The sequence below is a fragment of the Camelina sativa genome, chromosome 9, assembly GCF_030686135.1.
Source record: "Camelina sativa cultivar CO46 ecotype springtype chromosome 9, ASM3068613v1".
Classification (NCBI taxonomy): domain Eukaryota; kingdom Viridiplantae; phylum Streptophyta; class Magnoliopsida; order Brassicales; family Brassicaceae; genus Camelina; species Camelina sativa.
This window is the reverse complement of record NC_141888.1, coordinates 39,083,506-39,104,325: the sequence shown is the minus strand read 5'-3', so window position 1 is coordinate 39,104,325 and position 20,820 is coordinate 39,083,506. Positions and strand designations below refer to the sequence as shown.

Sequence of the window (20,820 nt, the reverse complement as noted above, 5' to 3'; positions counted from 1 at the left end):
ATTCTGATACTAATCCTCTTTTCCTAATAGATATTTCAATGAGTCACATTAAGCATTCAAAGTTTAATTGATTTTTGTCAGCTCTTTTCTTGGTATCTCATAATTATTTTAGAGGACTATTAACCCTTTTTTTCCTCTCACAATTTATGAATGGCCCTTTCGAAATTAAGAAACTTTTTTGCTTTTGATGATGATATGGACAAAGCATAATTAATGGTTTTTGTTGGTCAAGCGTGTTTTCTCTGAATGAGTAATTTTTCCTTCTTTTTTTTTGGTTTTTTTCCATCTATAAGGTACTAATTTTGTCTAATTTAACATTTTAGTTTCCAATGTGTCATTATTATTTACGATAAGTTTCCACATAAAGCGTTTTTTGACATCTTTGTGAGCCAAACTTTGTGGACAATACTTGTGTTCTTCTGCAACTTAACGAGGTATCATTACTGAAATTCTTGTTCTCTAGACTTTTACAAAAAAAAACTTCAGAATCTAGGAGCTATATAGTCTTTGCTACAATCTAGTGGTCATTAAGTAATTTCTTGAATTGAAAGATAATATATATTGCAAATTTGCAGAGAGATATGGTAGGAAGAAGCTGCAGCTTAGATACGCGTGGACTTGAGTCCACGGATCTTAGAATAGCTTTTTATGAAATGAAAGAAGATGTAGAGAGGCTAGAGGGAGAGTTGGATGCTGAAAGAGAAGCTACTGCTTCGTCAGTGAGCGAAGCCATGTCCATGATACGTAGGCTTCAAGGCGAGAAGGCGATGCTTGCTATGGAAGCTAGCCAGTACAAGAGAATGGTTGAGGAGCGAATGTCTCTCGCTGAGTTCTCGATGGAGCTTTTGGAGGATCTGAATTACGAGAAAGATGTTGAAATCAAGAATCTTGAGTGTGAATTACATGCCTACAGGTGTAAGCTTACGAGCTTGGGATGTAACGGAACTGATGAGGATTGGGTGAGATTTTGCGATAGGTCTCAAACGCCGTCTTCTGAATCGATTAGTACAGTTCCTGTGGAGAAGGGAGTTATAGAGCAGAGCTTGGATTCAAGAAGGGATAAGGAGAAGGATAACGATTTGTATTGGGAGGGGATCAAGAAGCTGGACGAGCAATTGAAAGAGCTTAAGGGTTTTCGAGATTCTTTAAGAGAACAGTGCAATACTTTGAAGCAGGAGGCTGAAACTAAGAATGGAGAAAAGGGTTTGTTGTGTAAACCTGATTTGTTGGTGAAAAAGATGTCCAAAAAGTCATCAAAACAGAGAAGAGACAGAAGCATCAAAAGAGATCATGCGCGGGGGAGTTGTTCTGCAAACGATTCAGAGTATCAGGCCGAGTTGCAAAGGTTGAAAGAGAGAATAGAGCTGCTTGAGCGGGAAAGATGCAACACAGAGCCAGCTCAAGCTATTGTAGTAAAGCAAGAAAATATGAATCTGCAGAGAAAATCAGAAGAAGAGTTAAGATCTGCAATGTTTGGTTATGACTCAGCTACTGTTTCTGTTCAAGAGGTATGGTAATATCAACTTCTTTCAATAAAATTTTATATAGTACTTAAGTGCTAACAAAATCTTTGCATGTCTATTTTGAAACAGGCTATGCTTTACTTCTGGCTATAAGACACGCCTTTCTTTTTGAGATAACGATTTTAGGGCGAGTATTCCAGACGTTTGAGAATCTTATAGTGTGTTATTGAGATTAGTGAAGGCGTGAGATTACTATTGCACTTGCATTTGTTTTTTTAGCTTGTAGTAATTAAGAACCATATCTTCTGTAATGTTTGAGTCTTTGAGAAAACAAATCTTCTTCTATTTCTAGATATTTTTATTGTTTTAATCATACTTGTTCATATTTTGATGGACAAAAAAAAAAAAAAAAGAGAACCATGAAAGTGAGATTTACCAACCTGAAGAGTTTTGTGGATGCTTTGTCATTTCAGCACCAAATAAAATCTTAAACCTCACAGTCACCAATCTTGGATTGTCTATACATAATCCTAAGCAAATAGCTAAAATTAAAGCCCTTCTTTGATTGGTTGCGGTTAGAACTAAATTTAACCGATAGGGGATAGCCAGATAAGGTCACAAGTAGCTATCAACCAAACTTTTTCTAGTTCTGTCTCTAAGCATAATCTTTTCTCATGGTTATTCGTCATCATAGCTCTTTACATTCTAAGGCCTAATCCGAAAAGTATATATTCCTTTCACCATCTCAAAACCTTTTCTTCATTGGCACGATACAACTAAGTCTATAAACCATTTGTGTCACTATCAAATAGAGGCAGCATTTTCAGTTTACCACAACTTTGTGATTACTCATATTCTCTGTTGGATGTCACACTCAAGAAGCATATCTCATCTCTTTTACGGACTTATACCGTCCTCCTTGTGTGTGCATCCGGGATTTGCTATGCACTTGAAAAGATTATTAATTGTTTGATCTTTTTTTACTTTTGCACCTACCTCATTATCACTTCTAGCTTGTCCTATAGCATCTTCTTTTGCCCAATACTATTGTTTGAAGATGATGTTTCTACAGAAACTACTTTAGTGACGATAAGACGAGGATACAATATTGACATTTGACAAGTTAAAAGATAAAAATATGAAGCTTCAATCAATAACGCTCAGATATTTCTGTCAAACCAATCAAAAAGTTTGAAATCTTACGCATTCGTTTGCTGCAAAATCAAACTTAGCATAAGGAAATTTCTGAAGTTGTAACGTATCAAAAAGATTGTATTTGCTTTTGTTTCTTGGCTCATCACTTCTGTCTAATATGGCAGAAAGAGACAAATCTGATGGCATGTTGACCTTTGTCGATGTTGATGTAACCCATTAATTCTTACTTAATTTAGAAATATTAAACTAATAACGGACTAATAATGATCAACACAGTGGAGAGATTAATTAAGCAGACATCAGCTTCCACTTACAATATAAACCTCTGCTACAAATTTTGTATTTTAATCCAGAGTTAGGCACAAAAAGATTTTGATAAGATAATAATGCAATGGAAGAGTAGGAGAAGCTTCGCTGCTATATTCATAGCACGCACATAAGATATGATCATGATTACAGAAAACACACCTAATCTTTTCATTTAAAATTATCAACCAATGAATGTTAAATAGAAGATTTGGTTGAAAAATCTAACTTTTATTTTCTAAACAATGCAATTTGACTCAAGAATCCAAGAAATATCATTAAAAGAATGAATACAATTATCAAAACTGTCTGAAATATTTGATTCATCAGAAAACCATCATGAACTAGCTTCTCCTTGTGTTTCTTGAGATGAAATATGAAAAAGAGAAGGACAAGCAAAGAGATACTCTTTAAGCCGTCCCATCTCATGTGCAACATCTAGCATGTCAGGCCTAGTTGAAGGATTGTATTGAGTACATATCAATCCCAACTCAATCATTTCCATTATGACTTCTCTCCATAGCATTTCACATCTCTCTGGTTTCCCCTGCGGTTTCCATCTGAGCAACGCTTGTTCGATGATTCCCTCTAGAGAATTCGGGTAATGTGACTTCATAAACTCATGTAAGCTTGATCCTTCATTGACAAGAACATCTGTTGGTCGCCTTCCGCTCACAATCTCTAGCAGGAGAACCCCAAAACTGTACACATCTCCATGTGTCGATGCACGTTTCCCCATTCCATATTCTGATGAATAATCACTAACCATTTAGTTTAGAGACTAAGAGAGACTACTAAGTGAAACTTTAATAATGTTTTGAGAATTGTGTACGTACCTGGTGCAATGTAACCGACTGAACCGCATAACAATCCATCTGGTGAGCCAAATGACACTGAATCATCCGTAGAAACTGTTTCTTCAACGCCTTGAACAAATCTTGAAATCCCAAAATCTGTAACCAGAGCGGTCATTTCATCGTCAAGAAGGATATTGCTTGGTTTGAGATCACAGTGAACAACTTTGACAGGTGAGTAGTGATGCAAGTAAGCTATTCCTTCCGTGACATCGCTGCATATGTTCACCAACTGAATCAAATCCAAGTTCTTGCTCGAGTACTCTCCCGGATATAAGTGTCTCTCTAAGCTTCCATTTGGCATCAGTGGCAGAACAAGAGCCTTGAAACCAGGTTTGCTACAGGTTGTGATGATCTTGATCAAGTTCCTGTGCTTTGTTCTCTTCAAGATCTGACATTCTCTTTTAAAACTCCCAGAGAACTCCATTGCGGTCTTTGGATCGAGTACTTTAACTGCGATCTTAGTGTTGTTCCTTAGAACTCCCTTGTAAACATGACCAAATCTCCCTGAACCAATCAAGCTTGAAGCATTGAAACCTCCAGTTGCTGCAATGAGCTGCTGATATGATATTCTTGGGTACTTCGGGTCATTCCGGTTCTGTTTTTCCTCGTCTTCCAACTCTTCTTTGTCGTACACTGTTAGATTTTTTCCAAATCTTGATCTTTGGACCAGAGGATACCCAAAAAAACAGAGAAAAGGAGTTGCAATCAACGATAACAGAACCGGTAGAAGAACAGAAGTGTACTTGTGTTTCTTCTTGCAGGGTTGCATGCCTTTTATAGAACCACACAAGAGAGTATCTCCAAGAAAAGACTCAATGGACAGCTTAGAGAATGATCCTTTATCAGATACGTTCCCATAGAACAAGTTGAAGGAGAAATTCAAGTTCTTGAGAGTCGAAGACTGTTGAAAAGAAGGCGGTATAGCTCCATTTAATCTGTTGAAAGAAACATCTAGCTCTTTAAGATATGGCAATTGGCCTATTGATGTTGGAAGCGTACCGAATAAACCATTTCTTGAAAGATTCAGATGCTCTAATGCAATGCAGCTTCCGAGCTGAGGTGGAATCTTCCCTGAGAGTTTGTTGGAAGACAGATCAATGGAGAGAACCATATCCATTTTGCTTAGCTCCAAAGGTATTCCCCCGCTTAAGTGGTTGCTAGAGAGGTTAAGATACAGTTTCAGGTTTCTGAGATTGGAGACAACTTCAACTGGAATCTTCCCTGAGAGGTTGTTGTGAGAGAGATCAAGAATCTCAAGATTGATACATTTTCCGAGGCTTTGAGGTACCATACCAGAGAGATGATTTCCGTAAAGTAAAAGTCTTCTCAGCTGAGAAAGGTTAGCGAAACTATCCGGGATTGAACCAGAGAGCTTGTTTCTTGAAACATCAAGAAGACCAAGACGAGGTATTTCCCCGAGTTCCATTGGAATTTCGCCGGTTAAGAGATTATTTGAGAGATAAACCCTTTCAAGCTTGTTTAACTTACAAAGCTCTCGTGGTATAGGACCGGTCAAGAGGTTACTCGACAAGTTTAGAAGGGTTAGGTTCAAAAGGTTTGATATCTCTGGAGGTATAGAGCCATGGATACGGTTTTGTTCAAGATGAATCTGCACAAGATTTACAGAGAGGTGCCGTATGGAAGAAGAAATCTCTCCTCCGAGGCTGTTTCCGGCTAACTCGAGCTCTTGTAGGTCAGGGGAATTGGCTAAAGAGGAGAAAAAAGGTTCGAGGTTGGTGTTGTTGTTGTGGCTAACGAAATGGTTATAAGAAAGGTAAAGAAACTGAAGTTGTGGCATCTTGCTTATGACTTGAGAAGGTAACTCTCCTGTTAACAGATTTGACTCCAAATCCATCCATTTGAGATTTGTAGAGTTTGATAGCGAAGACGGTACAGTCCCCACGAGCTTGTTGGACCAGAGGAGAAGAAACCGAAGCTCTTTGAGATGACATTCTTTCTTGAGAGGTATTTCTCCGGTTAGAGAATTGTTAGAAAGGTCTATGTATTGGAGAGATGAAGAAGAACCATTGCAAAAGAGCTGAACCGGGATTGAACCAGTTAACCGGTTGCTTCCAAGATCAAGATACACAAGACGGTTAAGCGAACCAAGCTCTTGTGGAATGTTTTCTTGTAAGAGATTCTCAGAGAGGCTTAGCTGCTTCAAGGTTTTATGCAATGAGCCTATCTCTTGTGGGATTTTTCCAACGAAGAAGTTTCTTGAAAGGTCAAGAACCGTTAAAGCGGTTAGGTTGGCGATCGACGGTGAGATGACACCGCTGAGATCTCGACCGCTGATGTCCAGCTCGATCACTCGAGTGCTCTCTTTGTTACACTTCACACCAGACCATTTACAAACATCAACAGAAGAAGAAGTAGAAACTGAAACCCAACTGCTTAGAGAGTTATGAGGATCTGAAACAATGACCGATTTGAAAGAAAGCAGAGACGCTAGATCACTTTTTAATAACTCATGATCGTTCTCTTTAGAAGCAAGAACGGTCATAACAGTGATCAAGAACGAGATAAACAACAAAGAACAAGAACTCATTTTGTTTTTTTTTGTAGGTGTAGTTTAATTGAGACAACAAAGAAACAAAAATGGTGTTTGACTATACACACATATATATGTTATACAATCGAAGAGAGACAGTATCTCTTTTATAGTTTCTGCCTAACTAACGTTTAAAGAAGAAAACGAAACGTTTACAATTTTAACGTTTGGACTTTGGCGCCTATGATGTTTGACTTGTAAAGTCAACCAATGAGATGTGAACGCGTCTGTAATCTCGGCCACGTCATTTAATCGTTTTATAAATGCCGTGTGGTTAACTTTTTTTTCGTGAAGGTGTGTGTTAATCTTCGTATAGTGGTGGTGTATATGTCAGCATAAAAAACTAGCTTAAGGCCTAACTCCACCATCTGTTTTTGAGTTTTTTTATATTGGAAAAAGTATATACTAGATTATAGATTAGACTAAATAGTCACGTTTGTGATATTTATTGGGTTTGGGAGTGAGATTAGTAGGTGATGCTTTAAAATAATAGTGAAATAACATAATAATCTACAGGGGTGGTGTATTCTCAACAGCGTCCGATATGGCACCCATGTCGAGCATAATATATATCAAATGGGGTGTTTAACATGATGATTATTATTAGACAAAAAAAAAAAAAAGTTAAGAAATAGGAAGATGGCTTGGTTGTGTTTTATGATTTGGGTATTTAAGCACTGATGTTTAGGGTACGGTCATATAAGATAAATTAATTAACCTAGCCCACCACACCAATGCGACTAGATTAAATAAGTTGTTGCAACTTGTTGCTCCAGTATCGAACTTTTGTCTTTTGTGATTTTGTTAATTATCACAATCTGGTCCGTCTCGTACGCGGACACCATCATATTTTATCTCAATTTTGTTAAAGACTGTTCTTGTTTGTCAATTTTCATAGACTATTCATTTTAGCCGTATAAGTTGCGCTAATTTCTTATATAGGGCAGCGACGTTACAAATTAAAGAAGTATGGTTTAGTGCAATACAGGACAATCGATGCAACAAATGTTAAATGAAGAGATTAATAAGTGCAATATGAGTAAAATATGTATTAGGCTTTGAATTATTTTTTACTTAAGTGCTCCAAATAATTTGTTTTACATAAAATTGTGAAAAATATGAAAAAATCACAATCGAAAAATTCATTGGAATTTCTATCAAATCCTAATTGGCATATAACATGTAACGTCTTGACTGCCACTTCTCAGTGGGCTCATGTCCAATCATAGTCCATGAGCTCACTTTTTTTAATGGTTCTCACGCTTTTTCACTAGGCCCATGAATCTATCTATATCCGATGATATAGGTGGCCAAATCACTATATGATTTTTCCCTATGTTTTGTCCTCACTCGTACAGTTCCGACAGTCATTTCTCGGAAGATCATCCATCCTGAGACTATTCCAGCTCAAGCACACTTAACTCTAGAGTTTTCTCAGGACCTTTGACCGAAAAGATAAGTACACTTTGGTGACATACGTGGTCAAATCAATTTTTTAAACATTTCTGCAAGTCTCTGAAACCGGGTGTCAGATAACCTAATATTTATTTTTCAAAATCATGCAATGCCTTATTGATTACATAATCTTCGTGTAAGTTGTCCAGCTTTTTTATATCCAGTTTTAAAAAATTCACAGTGTAAAGATTCCTCCGCAATTGGCAAAACAATCGTTAAAGAAAAACAAAATAACTTTGTATCATAAAGAAAACAAGTATGTTGATACTCCATGAACAGTTTCGAGATGTTATTGAGCTACGTTTGTTTAAATTCTCTTCATATTAAAACCTTAGTCTTATGCCACCATTCATGTCGGTGATCAATCGCGATAGACACATCATGTTTTAGACATAAAAGAAAGATTGAAAAACGGTCTCAAACAGAAGATTGACATAAATGTGTGACTTACTTTTTTGTGTTGTCTTTTGTTTTTGTTTTTGCTGTGATACAGTTTTAGTCCATTTATTTTATTCCCAAGTTTTTTGACGGTGATTAGTTCTATCTTCTATGTGAAACTTGCATCATCAATTTGAAAATTTCTTGTTATCCTTGTTGGGTTTATTTCTTCTTCACAAACTATACATGTTGCTCATGAACAACGGCTATGCTGTATCTTTCTAACCACTCTAACTGATAAGTTCTTTGGTATATCTGATCCCAACAATTATATAGTTGGTTTTCTATATGGCTACGAAAAGATAGAAATCTCTTGTGTAGTGATGGTGCCACAACAGTGTTGTCATCACAAATTTCACGTTGTTGCACCTATTCCTCAAATTCAGATTCTATATCTTCAGAAATATTTTAGGAGTTAAGTTCAGTAATCATGTGGATACTTAACCAATTTGTTATCGCTATATAAAATAAGTTTTCATTTTATAAAGATGTTATGTTAGAAAAGTAAAATAATTATATTTATATTATATGTTTAATATTTTTAATAGTATAAAAGTAAATAAAAATAAAATGTTTGTTTTTTTTGAATATCTTATAAATCATTCTAGAATTCTATTGTGATTTTTTTTTAAAAAAATATTTGGGGAAAATATAAAATATCTATTGTGGAAAAAAAAAACAAAAGAGTAGAGGTTTTAGAGAGGTTTGTTGGATTGTTTTTTGTTGCTCACACAAACACAAAGTTTCTTTTCTCTTCTTCAAATGTTCATAAGAAGACGACCAATACCTTATCCTTTACTATCTCCTCCTCCTTCCTTCCATGGCTTCCGCTGCGGCGGCTTCTCCTTCTCTCTCCTTAAACCAAACCTCTCATTTCCAACACCAAACTTCCCTCTTCACCTGCCTTAAACCTCCTTCCTCCCCCGCCCTCTTCCGCCGCAAAACCCTTCCTTTCTTCCAACGCCACTCACTTCCGATTTCAGCTTCCTCTTCTTCTTCTTCTTCCTCCTCCTCTTCTACTTCTCTCTCTGTTCACGAGAAACCCATTTCGAATTCCGTTCATTTCCACGGCAATCTCATCGAGAGCTTCGAGAATCAGGACTCCTCATACGCCGGAGCCATTAAAGGAGCGAGCTTGGTTGAGGAGCTTGAGAATCCGGTAGAAAGGAATGGGCTTTCTGGTCGGAGGAGGCTGTTTATGCAAGACCCACCGTGGATCTCTGCTTTGTTTCTCAAGGGTTTGAGTAAAATGGTTGATCAGACTGTTAAAATTGAGCACAAAGACATCGATAAGAGGAAGTTTGATTCTTTGAGGAGACGTCAAGTGAAGGAAGAGACTGAAGCGTGGGAGAAGATGGTTGATGAGTACAGAGATTTGGAGAAGGAGATGTGTGAGAAGAATCTAGCTCCGAATTTGCCTTATGTGAAACATATGTTCTTAGGGTGGTTTCAACCGTTGAAAGATGTGATTGAGAGAGAGCAGAAGCTGCAGAAGAACAAGAGCAAGAAGGTTAGAGCAGCTTATGCGCCTCATATTGAGCTTTTACCTGCTGATAAAATGGCGGTTATTGTGATGCATAAGATGATGGGGTTGGTTATGTCCGGACATGAAGATGGGTGTATCCAAGTTGTTCAAGCTGCTGTCAGTATTGGCATAGCTATTGAGCAGGAGGTATGAATGAATGAATAGTCAGTTTAGTTTAGTGAAGAAATGATGTACTGAGTTGTTGTGGTTTTGGTTGATCTCTTTAGGTGAGGATTCACAATTTCTTGAAGAGAACTCGGAAGAACAATGCAGGGGACTCACAAGAGGAATTGAAAGAAAAGCAATTGCTTAGGAAACGTGTTAATAGTTTGATTCGTAGGAAAAGGATCATTGATGCACTAAAAGTTGTGAAAAGTGAAGGTACCAAACCATGGGGGCGAGCTACACAAGCTAAGGTCTGTGGCGTTTTAAACACTTTTGAGTGAAATTGATGGTACTTGTCTTCGATAGTGAAATAATTTAATCTTTGTTGTTGTACTCTTGTCAATTTTCAGCTTGGAAGCCGTCTGCTAGAACTATTGATTGAAACAGCTTATGTACAACCTCCTCTTACCCAGTCAGGAGACTCTATACCCGAGTTTCGACCTGCATTCAGACACACGTTTAAAACCGTTACCAAATATCCAGGGTGAGAATGCATATTCGTTGTCGTACCAGTTTGAGGAGTACCTGACACATTTCTCTCTTTGTCTTATACTTATCTAAGAAAATTTGGACTTTGTAGGTCAAAGCTGGTTAGGAGATATGGAGTTATTGAATGTGACTCGCTTCTCCTTGCAGGACTGGATAAGTCTGTGAGTTAAAACGTTTCTTTTCTGGTTTAAAGCTATTCCATTCATGAGCTTTTAGGTGATCTTTTATTGTTATTGTCTCATGCAGGCTAAGCATATGTTAATTCCTTATGTTCCGATGTTAGTGCCACCAAAGAGATGGAAAGGGTATGGCTTTGAAAAACTCTTTCTTCTTTGGCTCTAGATTTTATCCCCATACGTACGATTGGTGCTCTTTAATTGAGAACCTCATGCCCACACATTATTTATATGGCACTTACGTATGCAAATGCTGTGACATTTTCTTCAGATATGACAAGGGTGGTTACTTGTTCTTACCTTCCTATATCATGCGTACTCATGGATCCAAAAAGCAGCAAGATGCACTTAGAGATATTAGTCACAAGACTGCTCATAGAGTATTTGAGGTACATTGGTATTATCGCTCTTGTAAATTATGTTTTGTTGTTGCTGTCTGGTAAATTGTAATGTTTTACATTACTATTTATATTCCGAAATTGAATTTGAACAGGCATTGGATACACTTGGGAACACCAAGTGGAGGGTAAATAGGAAAATACTTGATGTGGTGGAGAGGCTCTGGGCTGATGGAGGCAACATCGCAGGATTAGTTAATCGTGAAGACGTAAGTCACTAAAAATGTTATTGGATTTCTGCTGTTTTACCTTTCAGGGTTTCATTTCGAGAGTCAATTAGGTTTTAGTGGTATGTGTCTGATGTATTCTGTTCTCTTTCTTGTTTATTTGTTTAGGTTCCCATACCAGAGAAACCATCCTCTGAGGATCCAGATGAAATCCAAGCCTGGAAGTGGAGTGTTCGAAAGGCCAACAAGATTAACAGAGAGAGACATTCTCTAAGATGTGATGTTGAGCTCAAACTTTCTGTAAGAAATACTTTCTTACTGCTTACAACATTTTGTTCCATCTTCACTTGACTATCAAAAAAATATGAACTAAAAAATTGTCAATTCAGGTGGCTAGAAAAATGAAAGACGAGGAAGGATTCTATTACCCTCACAATCTTGACTTCAGGGGCCGTGCATACCCAATGCATCCTCATCTGAATCATCTGAGTTCTGATCTTTGCCGTGGAACCCTGGAGTTTGCTGAAGGACGACCACTTGGAAAGTCAGGCTTGCATTGGCTGAAAATACATTTAGCAAACCTCTATGCAGGTGGTGTTGAAAAGCTCTCACATGATGCGCGTCTGGCTTTTGTGGAAAACCATTTGGATGATATAATAGATTCAGCTGAAAATACTATACATGGAAAACGATGGTGGTTAAAGGCTGAAGATCCGTTTCAGTGTCTAGCTGCATGTGTTATTCTGACACAAGCCTTGAAAAGCCCTTCACCTTATTCAGTAATTTCCCATTTGCCTATTCATCAGGTAAGCACCGTAAACTTGTATCCAAAGTTATTCTACTCTTTACTTGACACTTGTTTTAATTATTTTCACCAGATGATCTTTCCATTGGGCTGTCAATCAACTATGCTATATATTTTCAATTAATCTGTCAATTAACACTTTTTCCTTGAATAATTTCTGTGTGCAGGATGGGTCGTGCAATGGTCTACAGCATTATGCAGCTTTAGGAAGAGATAGTGTAGGCTCTCTTGTGAACATTTATATCTGGCTTTTTCTCTCATTTGGAGTAATTTACAATCTCATATAGTTCTCTTCTTGTAACATGGCTTCTCTCAGTTTGAAGCTGCGGCAGTTAATCTAGTTGCAGGAGACAAACCAGCTGATGTCTATTCTGAAATTTCACGGAGGTATCATATCAATTTTATATGGAATTCATTTATTCGAGTTGGAATCATATCAAGCGTAGTTTCTAATGGTTTTCCTCTCTGTCTCTCTTTCTCACTCCTCTCGTCTTTGCTTGTGCTGAGATAGAGTCCATGAAATAATGAAGAAGGACAGCAGTAAGGATCCTGAGTCAAACCCAACCGCCGCATTGGCAAAGATCCTTATCACTCAAGTGAGTCTCAATGGTTTTTTATTGAACATAAAGCCATGGGAAAAGTTCTTCCCAATGAACATAAAGCTATGTTTTCTTCTGATTTCAGGTCGACAGAAAGCTAGTAAAGCAGACGGTAATGACGTCAGTATATGGTGTCACCTATGTTGGAGCGCGTGAACAAATAAAAAGAAGATTAGAAGAGAAAGGTGTTATCACTGACGAGAGAATGTTATTTGCTGCTGCTTGCTATTCTGCAAAAGTAAGAAGAATAGTAGCATTCTCGCAAATACTAGTTACTTTGTTTCTAGTTATAAACTAATTTTATGCTTGAAACATTTCTCCTCAGGTGACTCTAGCTGCCCTTGGAGAAATATTTGAAGCGGCACGTGCCATTATGAGTTGGCTTGGTGATTGTGCAAAGGTGTGGTCTTGTAATATGATTGTTAACTCTGCTGTTTTACGTTTAGTAAATGAGAGACCTAATCGTGTTTTCTTTTTGACTTGTCAACTTTACAGATAATTGCTTCCGATAATCATCCAGTGAGATGGATCACACCTCTTGGGCTTCCTGTTGTGCAACCCTATTGCAGAAGTGAAAGACATCTGGTAAGTGTTATCCATTAAGAATTTGTCATGTAAACTACAAATCATCCCATCGTGGGAGCCAATAATTTTGACTATTGGTATCAACTATGACCATTATGGTTGCAGATAAGAACATCTCTTCAGGTTTTGGCTCTGCAGCGAGAAGGTAACACGGTAAGCCTATTTGTTCCTCTCTTTGTGAGCACTGAGAAAATTTCACTTGTATGATCCCGTAGACTTAAATACTTGTAATGTCAGGTGGATGTTAGGAAACAAAGAACTGCGTTTCCTCCAAATTTTGTGCACTCATTGGACGGCACTCACATGATGATGACTGCAGTCGCATGTCGAGAGGCTGGCCTAAACTTTGCAGGTTAGTCCTGTTAATTTAACTGATGACTTGCCAACCAAAAAAAAAAGTTGGAATATCTACTTATACAAAGCCTGGGTTTTGCAGGTGTGCATGACTCCTACTGGACCCATGCATGTGATGTTGACACAATGAACAGAATACTAAGGGAGAAATTTGTTGAGCTTTACAACACACCGATCCTTGAAGATGTAAGTATTCGATAACTGTCTCGTTAGAAGCTTAAATGCCTGACTTTCTTTTCCTGCACATATGCCAAAGCAAATGAATGTGATAACCATCAGACGATTTTCAAACCATATGTGAAGTAGTTTCCAGCTTTACTGAATCAAGGTCCATGAATTTACTGAATCAATTGTTAGTTTTATACTAACAGAGCTTTATTTATCGAATATCAACATTAATGGTGATGCTCTAGTTAGTACTTCTTTCTCTAGTTAGTATAAATTATAGCCTTGATTGTCTTGTTGACATTGTTGTGTTCTTGATACAGTTGCTCCAAAGTTTCCAAGAAGCATACCCGAATCTCGTGTTTCCTCCAGTACCGAAGAGAGGGGATTTTGATTTAAAGGAAGTGCTCAAATCACAGTACTTCTTCAACTGAGTCCTGCACACTTAGCACCAGCGAACTGTCTAAAAACGGAGCAACTCAGAGATCTTTCTTTGGTGGCCTGTAGATACCATCCACCACCTCAAAACGACATGGAAAGAACCAGAAAGGTGCACGAGGAGACGACTGCTACTGCAACACACTTAAGAGATAAGATTCTGACATAAACAATCTTGCAGCAGAGGCATTCAGACAAACCTACTTAGATCAATTTTGGCATCATTGAAGAAGTTTCTAGCTCAGAAGGTAGGTCCTAGCCAATCTTGAATAATGGATGCAAGGCATGAGTCACTGCATCAAGCTTGTTTCGTGTTTTTTTTTGAGGATGAGATTAGGATTAGAGTTTTGTTGTATTTGTCATTCGTAGTGTTGATGTACAGAGAGAGACTTCATATACAAATCAAGAACACAAAACCAGAAGGGCACTAGTGTTGTAGTGACTAGTGATTTACCTCTGTGTGATCTTGTTGCCAACTTTTTTTTTGTCAAACAATGAAACAAATCTATTTAAATGCCCATGAAATCAGTAATATATAGCTGTGAGACTGTGACTGACATTTCCATTTCCAAATTATTTTTCTTAAAACTGAACCAATTCAAACAAAAAAACCAAGAGTGAATTTCAAATGATGATGTTACACAGAAAAAAAAAAAAAAAAAAACAAATTTTTGGGTAAAGATCTGTTTGGGCTAAAACTAAATAATGATTCCCAAAGCCCATTTATTATAACTACGATCTGCTAAGGTTAAGCGATTTTAGGGTTTTGCCTCTCATCCCACAAGCAGTTTAGGGCTTCTCTCTGTCTCTCTCTCGACACTCTCCAGTACCAACCTCAACCATGGCGGAGCAGGTTTCTAATATATCTCATTGTAGATTTATAAAGTTTCTTAATTTCTATGCAATTACGATTATAATGTTGGATTCATTCATGTGTTGCAGACGGAGAAGGCGTTTTTGAAGCAACCAAAGGTCTTCTTGAGGTGAAACGTTTTACGAAAAAGATACATCTTTTATCTACAGTTCTTAGAGTGTCTTCTCTTATGCGATTTATTATTGTGTTTTTTTATTCAGTTCGAAGAAATCTGGTAAAGGCAAGAGACCTGGTAAGGGAGGTAATCGTTTCTGGAAGAACGTTGGTCTTGGTTTCAAGACTCCCAGAGAAGCTACTGAAGGTACACAATTTGTCTTTGTAAATGTTAAAGCTTGTGTTTTTTTTGGTTTAGATTGTGTTGTAATTTGGATTAAAGTTCATCTCTTTTTTCCCCTATATGGTTTATGAAATTGAAACGAGTTCTGTGTTTGTGTAGTAGTAGATAACATGTTCCATGTTTGTGAACTTTGTATATAGGTGCTTACATTGACAAGAAATGTCCCTTTACTGGCACGGTTTCTATTAGAGGTCGTATCTTAGCAGGAACATGTCACAGTGCGAAAATGCAGAGGACAATCATTGTTCGGAGGAACTATCTTCATTTTGTTAAGAAGTATCAGAGGTGAATAAAAAAAGATCTTTACTTTAATGTTACCACAATGTTTGAGACTAGTGTTTTAACATTGACTTTTCATTAGGTATGAGAAAAGGCATTCAAACATCCCTGCTCATGTCTCACCGTGTTTCCGTGTCAAAGAAGGAGATCATGTGATCATTGGGCAATGCAGGTGAGGACAGTAGTCAATTATCTTGAACTCATTAGAATCTCTCTGTGATATAGATTACCATTGGCTTAAATGTTGTTTAAATGTGATCATATTGCATCCATGTACTGATATTAGAATACCATTGGTTTAAATGGTGGTTTCAGACCTTTGTCAAAGACGGTGAGGTTTAATGTCCTTAAGGTCATTCCAGCTGGGAGTTCTGCTATAGGGAAGAAAGCATTCACTGGAGTGTAGAGACTTTTTAAGTTGTTGGGGGATCGATCCTTGAGAGGATTTTGATTTTCATATCGTCTAAGAAAGATGTCTTTTTTTGTTTCGTTTGTGTTAGCTTCAAACATTACTTTCTCTCTTACAAATATCATTATATAAGAATGATCTTATGTTTGTCTATGTTTCTTCTAAAATTTTAGATTAATGTGTTAGCTTAGGAATCAAACACAATAAATTTATGAAAAATGTGCTGTCTTAAGTCCAGATCAGAAGACATTAGACTGAAATGGGGTCGAAACAGAGTGTTAAACTATGAACCCACACGGAAATGTGTTTGGTTAAAACCAAAATGGAATTCATAATTTGGTCAAAGTCCCAATTCGATTTCTGCAAACACCAAACTCAGTTTCATAGATTTACTTTAATTAGATTTTGCCAAGTCTTTGTTTTCTTCATTCACTTTTGGAATGACCAAAGACGTGTCTTCTATATGTCTGTGGCCTTTGAATCTTTGCCTTGCAACTCATTAGCCCGAGAACCAAAAAATCATCTTGATCCCATGAAGGTTGTTGCCTTGTGGTAAACCATGCTGTTGATGTTACAAGCGGAGAGGATCATAGAATCCCAAGAAAAGTATGAGGAGATAAGAAGTGAAACACTAGACAAGTGTGTGTTTTGGCTACATACCATGCCTGGTCGACAAACCATAAACAAGTGCATTCAAAACCACTTGTCTGGATGATTCACTTCTAATCTCCTCCTACCCTTCTTGAGTTTCTGAGACTCTCTGTAAATCTTCTCCTAGCACTTTCACTACCCATAGGAAATCAAATAGATAAGTTTTTTGAGACTCATGCGAAGACAAAATATATAAAGCCTCACGAGAAGTATGTCGAGTCGTCTCCTCCATTTAATACTTTGAGCGAGACTAAACGCTTGGGGGAGGCAAAGGGTTTTTCGTGGAAGTGAAGAGGTCTCATGTCCTTTTGGCTTTTCGTTTATTTCACTATTAGTTCGACTTATATGCAGTTTCACTTGGACATAAAGCCCAAAGCAATCTCTAAGTTCATCAAATCCCAATTCAAACTCTGTCAAAAGGCAAATGTGTAGAACCCATTTTTTGGGTCTTGTGTAAGGTCTCTCTAATTTTCATCCCAAAACTTTTAATATAAAGTGTTGTCTTGTGTAGAACCCATTTTTTGGGATTAGCAAAGAAGATGAGGTTAGAGGATGAAAGCTATATTAAAAGTTTTGTTAATGTTTCAAACAAAAAGGCTTTTAGGAAATGCCATCACAAAAGCTTTTCTTTACAAGGATTCATCATCAAACACAAAAAGTTCCTACAAATCCTTACGAACAAGAGCACAAATTCTCTTGCTCACCAAGAAAGATAAATTTGATTTACAGCTACTTGTTCAAGATCCCTAGTCACAGGAACTTTTCAGTTTTACTATCTACTAATCTTCTTCTGAAATTTTGAACAATACCTTTGGGAGGGATGTGATCGGGGGAAGGTGTCCCAACAAATCACTGAATGAGTCTATCCTTGACATGCCCTGTAGTGGCTTGCTGCTTGAAGCAAGATCAACAACTCTTTTGCCTCCTTCGGTATCACAAGTCTCGATATTGAGCTGCGAGTTTGCAGCAATTTGCAAGAGGTTGCAGAAAGAATTCACCTTAGACATGACAGACTTCTCATCTGATGTCTCGGGTAAGGTGTCACTTAGCAGAAACTGTTTCATTTCCTCAAACTCTTGGTTGTTCTCACAACCTTGATCCAATAGTGTAAGGAAATCGTTCATCGAGATAGATTGGGGTAGGCCAGGCACTTTTTTCTGACTCCAACCGTTTTTGTTCCTCGATTTAACAGACGAACCAACTCCTTCAATTGCATGAGCATCCATCACTAAACATAAATAAAAGACCTAATGAGCACAATACAAGAGGAAATGAATATGATAAATAGTGAAAACAAAACACAATATACCTGAGCTAGGAGATAGTGCATCATGAGAGAGAGACACATGTTCTGATGATGACTGAGCTCCAACAGGATATGCCATATTATTAGATCCAGACATGGAGGGATTCTCAAATATAGATGTCCGTGAATCAAAGAACGGTGAGGGCAAATTTATCTCTGGCTGTCGACTTAAACAGAACAGACGATGATCACATTGGACAAGCTTCTCGAAATGTTTGTCCAATATCCCTGGGGGACACTGCAGAACATGTTTCCTACCATATCAAAAAGATACATAAGCCATTGTCAGTTGGAGTCATAACATATAAGTTCTATAGTTAGGACACAAGCAAGACATGTTGTTACCTGTTCATGCTGGCGTGACCATCAGTAAAATCTGATGTCGGATTCCACGTAGTATGCTTTCTAGGCAGCGGATCAATTTCCCTGTAAAACAAAGGCGGCCTAGCCAGCTGAAACAGAACAAAGATCATAAATAAAAACAATTCGTTGGTACATTTAAAGACAGTTGAATGAAACAATCACGAAAGAAGCCATTTTCATACCACGATGGACAGCGTTCCAGGTTCATCTTCAGGCAAATTAGCCTTTAGAGACATAATATCAGACCACTGAATCTCAATCTTGCTCTTAAGACCATGTTCCAACAATTCCCATACAAGTTTGTGTGTTGCAAAGTAGCATTTCGCTACCAGATCACCATCATGCATCGCCTTATACTACAAACAAAAAAGTCAAACTCAGACACCAAAAAAAAAAGACAAACCATGAAACATAAAAAAATCATAATTTGAAGACTCACCTCCCATTGACCAATCCTAAGAACCGTAGCATGAAAGTTAGAAGCTTTAAACTTTTCAACGGTTCCAACACCAAAACCAAAACCAAAACTCTCTTTCTTAACACAACTAGTTTCCGACTTTGTGTCGTCACCACTTTGAGAAAGCCTCATCTGAACCAGTTCTAGAAAAGAAGGGCTCTTTCTTAAACTCAACCCCAAAGGACTTGGCTCCTCAAGTAAGTTAAACTTAGACACCCCTGTTCCATTGCTCCATAGCTAATTCCATTTCAAACCCATCAATAAAAATCAAATTACAAATGTAATCTAGTTGCTTAGAAACATATAAGAAATCAAAGCTTTGTAACAGATGCAAAAACCTTAGCACGTTTGTAGAGAGGAGCATGTTCATCTTCAAGAGAATCTTCAACCATCTCTAGCTTCAAAGGAAACTTCGAAGCTTGACGTCTCATCATCATTTCAACCATTCAATCAAAGATCACAGAAACTTCAAGTGAATCTATTGGAAGAATCTTATATAAGAAGAAGAGTAACGAGTTTTTGATTTGAAGATCTAAAAAAACGCGAAAAGGACGCGATTGAAGTGTCACGCGCAGCTCTTGAGAGGTTTATTTATAATATAATTAAAAAAAAAATTAAGGTTCTAGAAAATACCCAAATTGGCCTTTTGATTCGTGTCTTTACATAGGAGGCTATGTTTGTCATTTCTTTTATTATCAATATATTACTTGGTTGAGATAGGCTGTTTCGGGTCCTACGTTTTGCTTTTTTTTTTTAATGACGGCTATAGATGGACAATATGACACGTGTCGCTTTATTCGGACGCTAGCTTCCTTATCTAAAAACTTAAAACTGGTCTCTTCTCTTTCTCCCTGTTTGGTTTTCGTCTGTTTTTGTCGTCACTCGTGTCACATATCTATATTATAATAATAAAAATGGTTCTATTCTAATGGTTAGATTTTTTTTTTTTTTTTTTGACATCTATTATTCTAATGGATAAATTTAGAACCAAGCATTAGTAAATGAACTAAACAAATATCTTAAAAGTTTAATTTTATAATTGAAGTTTAGTAATGTGGTTACACATCATCCTTAGCTATCAATTACCTTTTTTTTTTTCTTTGTTTTGTCTCTTATGGAAAAGGTTTAGAAGTGTTACTCCAATCATAGACATTTAAATTCAATAATTTTTTATTATACTTTAATAGATTATTAAAAGTTTTCTATTATGTATTATTACTTGATTTCAAATTTAAAGTTCTTTGTATAAAAATGTTAGTTGTATCAATTTAATAACATATATATATAAAAAATTAGCATCCATAAGCAATGCTATTTATTTTTTTGCATTAAAATTACTACTTTAAATATTAATTCATTTCATATTTATTAATAATAATTAATAATAGTAAAAAATAATAAAAACGAATTAAGTAAAATTAATTAAATTTTAAAATAATAAAAACAATAATATAAATTTTTTAGTAAATAATAAAAATAATAACAATATATAAATGAATTAAGTAACATAAATGAAAAATTTAAGATAGTAAAAAAAATACTATAAATTTATTTTAATAATAATGTTATTTATTCAAATTTTGACCAAAAAATGATTATATTCCAAAATTTAGAATGAGTTAATTAGTTTTAGAATGGAAGTAAGATTTTAATGCATGATAGAGTAAAAAAAATTTATGTAATTGTATTTATAAAATTCTAAACATAAAATAAAATTGAAGTGAAACATTAGTTTCTAAGATTCATATACTACAAAGATTTATTATTAAATTTCACTTAAAGAAAAATAAAAGATTAATTATTTAACTCAACTTAAAAATTTTGATAAAAAATGAAGACATTGTAAGGATCGCACTTTTTTGGGAAAACTATGAAAAAGGATTTTGAAAAAATAGTCTATCTAATAAAACAAAATCAATGGTCACAAAATATAAAAAAATGATATGTAAGCTATTACAAAAAGTGACATGTGATTTGTGTAGCATATCTCGGAAGACATATTATCAACTAAAGCTATAATTCTAAAACATGATAAAAAAAGTAAAATATAAAA

The 20,820-nt window shown here is 36.4% G+C and overlaps 5 protein-coding genes and 1 long non-coding RNA gene across 6 annotated transcripts; 3 read left to right on the top strand and 3 right to left on the bottom strand.

Moving 5' to 3' along the window:
* Positions 1 to 414: 414 nt before the first annotated feature.
* LOC147939276 (uncharacterized) lies at positions 415 to 1,672 on the bottom strand. Its single transcript, XR_015565981.1, has 3 exons — positions 1,564 to 1,672; positions 1,219 to 1,433; positions 415 to 1,014 (listed from the first exon to the last, which is right to left on the bottom strand). It is a non-coding gene; the product is annotated as an uncharacterized LOC147939276 (long non-coding RNA).
* Positions 582 to 1,814, top strand: LOC104713853 (uncharacterized). Its single transcript, XM_010431068.3, has 2 exons — positions 582 to 1,508; positions 1,593 to 1,814. Exons 1-2 carry the CDS (start codon positions 582 to 584, stop codon positions 1,614 to 1,616), a joined length of 951 nt encoding a protein of 316 aa, XP_010429370.1. The 3' UTR covers positions 1,617 to 1,814.
* A 1,361-nt stretch (positions 1,815 to 3,175) lies between these two features.
* Positions 3,176 to 6,413, bottom strand: LOC104713852 (putative leucine-rich repeat receptor-like serine/threonine-protein kinase At2g24130). Its single transcript, XM_010431067.2, has 2 exons — positions 3,761 to 6,413; positions 3,176 to 3,671 (listed from the first exon to the last, which is right to left on the bottom strand). The coding sequence occupies exons 1-2, from the start codon at positions 6,327 to 6,329 to the stop codon at positions 3,262 to 3,264; spliced, it is 2,979 nt and encodes a 992-aa protein (XP_010429369.1). The 5' UTR covers positions 6,330 to 6,413; the 3' UTR covers positions 3,176 to 3,261.
* A 2,474-nt stretch (positions 6,414 to 8,887) lies between these two features.
* On the top strand, positions 8,888 to 14,609 carry LOC104713851 (DNA-directed RNA polymerase 3, chloroplastic). Its single transcript, XM_010431066.3, has 19 exons — positions 8,888 to 9,897; positions 9,978 to 10,166; positions 10,266 to 10,399; positions 10,496 to 10,565; positions 10,651 to 10,709; positions 10,852 to 10,969; positions 11,074 to 11,187; positions 11,314 to 11,445; positions 11,535 to 11,951; positions 12,118 to 12,168; positions 12,267 to 12,337; positions 12,462 to 12,546; positions 12,635 to 12,787; positions 12,875 to 12,949; positions 13,045 to 13,134; positions 13,240 to 13,287; positions 13,372 to 13,486; positions 13,571 to 13,674; positions 13,977 to 14,609. Exons 1-19 carry the CDS (start codon positions 9,046 to 9,048, stop codon positions 14,085 to 14,087), a joined length of 2,988 nt encoding a protein of 995 aa, XP_010429368.1. The 5' UTR covers positions 8,888 to 9,045; the 3' UTR covers positions 14,088 to 14,609.
* A 90-nt stretch (positions 14,610 to 14,699) lies between these two features.
* LOC104713850 (small ribosomal subunit protein uS17x-like) lies at positions 14,700 to 16,143 on the top strand. Its single transcript, XM_010431064.3, has 6 exons — positions 14,700 to 14,944; positions 15,034 to 15,074; positions 15,166 to 15,266; positions 15,443 to 15,587; positions 15,664 to 15,753; positions 15,897 to 16,143. Exons 1-6 carry the CDS (start codon positions 14,933 to 14,935, stop codon positions 15,985 to 15,987), a joined length of 480 nt encoding a protein of 159 aa, XP_010429366.2. The 5' UTR covers positions 14,700 to 14,932; the 3' UTR covers positions 15,988 to 16,143.
* A 1,043-nt stretch (positions 16,144 to 17,186) lies between these two features.
* Positions 17,187 to 19,634, bottom strand: LOC104713849 (uncharacterized). The gene is made up of 6 exons (XM_010431063.3): positions 19,106 to 19,634; positions 18,750 to 19,004; positions 18,493 to 18,666; positions 18,293 to 18,399; positions 17,951 to 18,201; positions 17,187 to 17,869 (listed from the first exon to the last, which is right to left on the bottom strand). The coding sequence occupies exons 1-6, from the start codon at positions 19,211 to 19,213 to the stop codon at positions 17,421 to 17,423; spliced, it is 1,344 nt and encodes a 447-aa protein (XP_010429365.1). The 5' UTR covers positions 19,214 to 19,634; the 3' UTR covers positions 17,187 to 17,420.
* Positions 19,635 to 20,820: the final 1,186 nt, after the last annotated feature.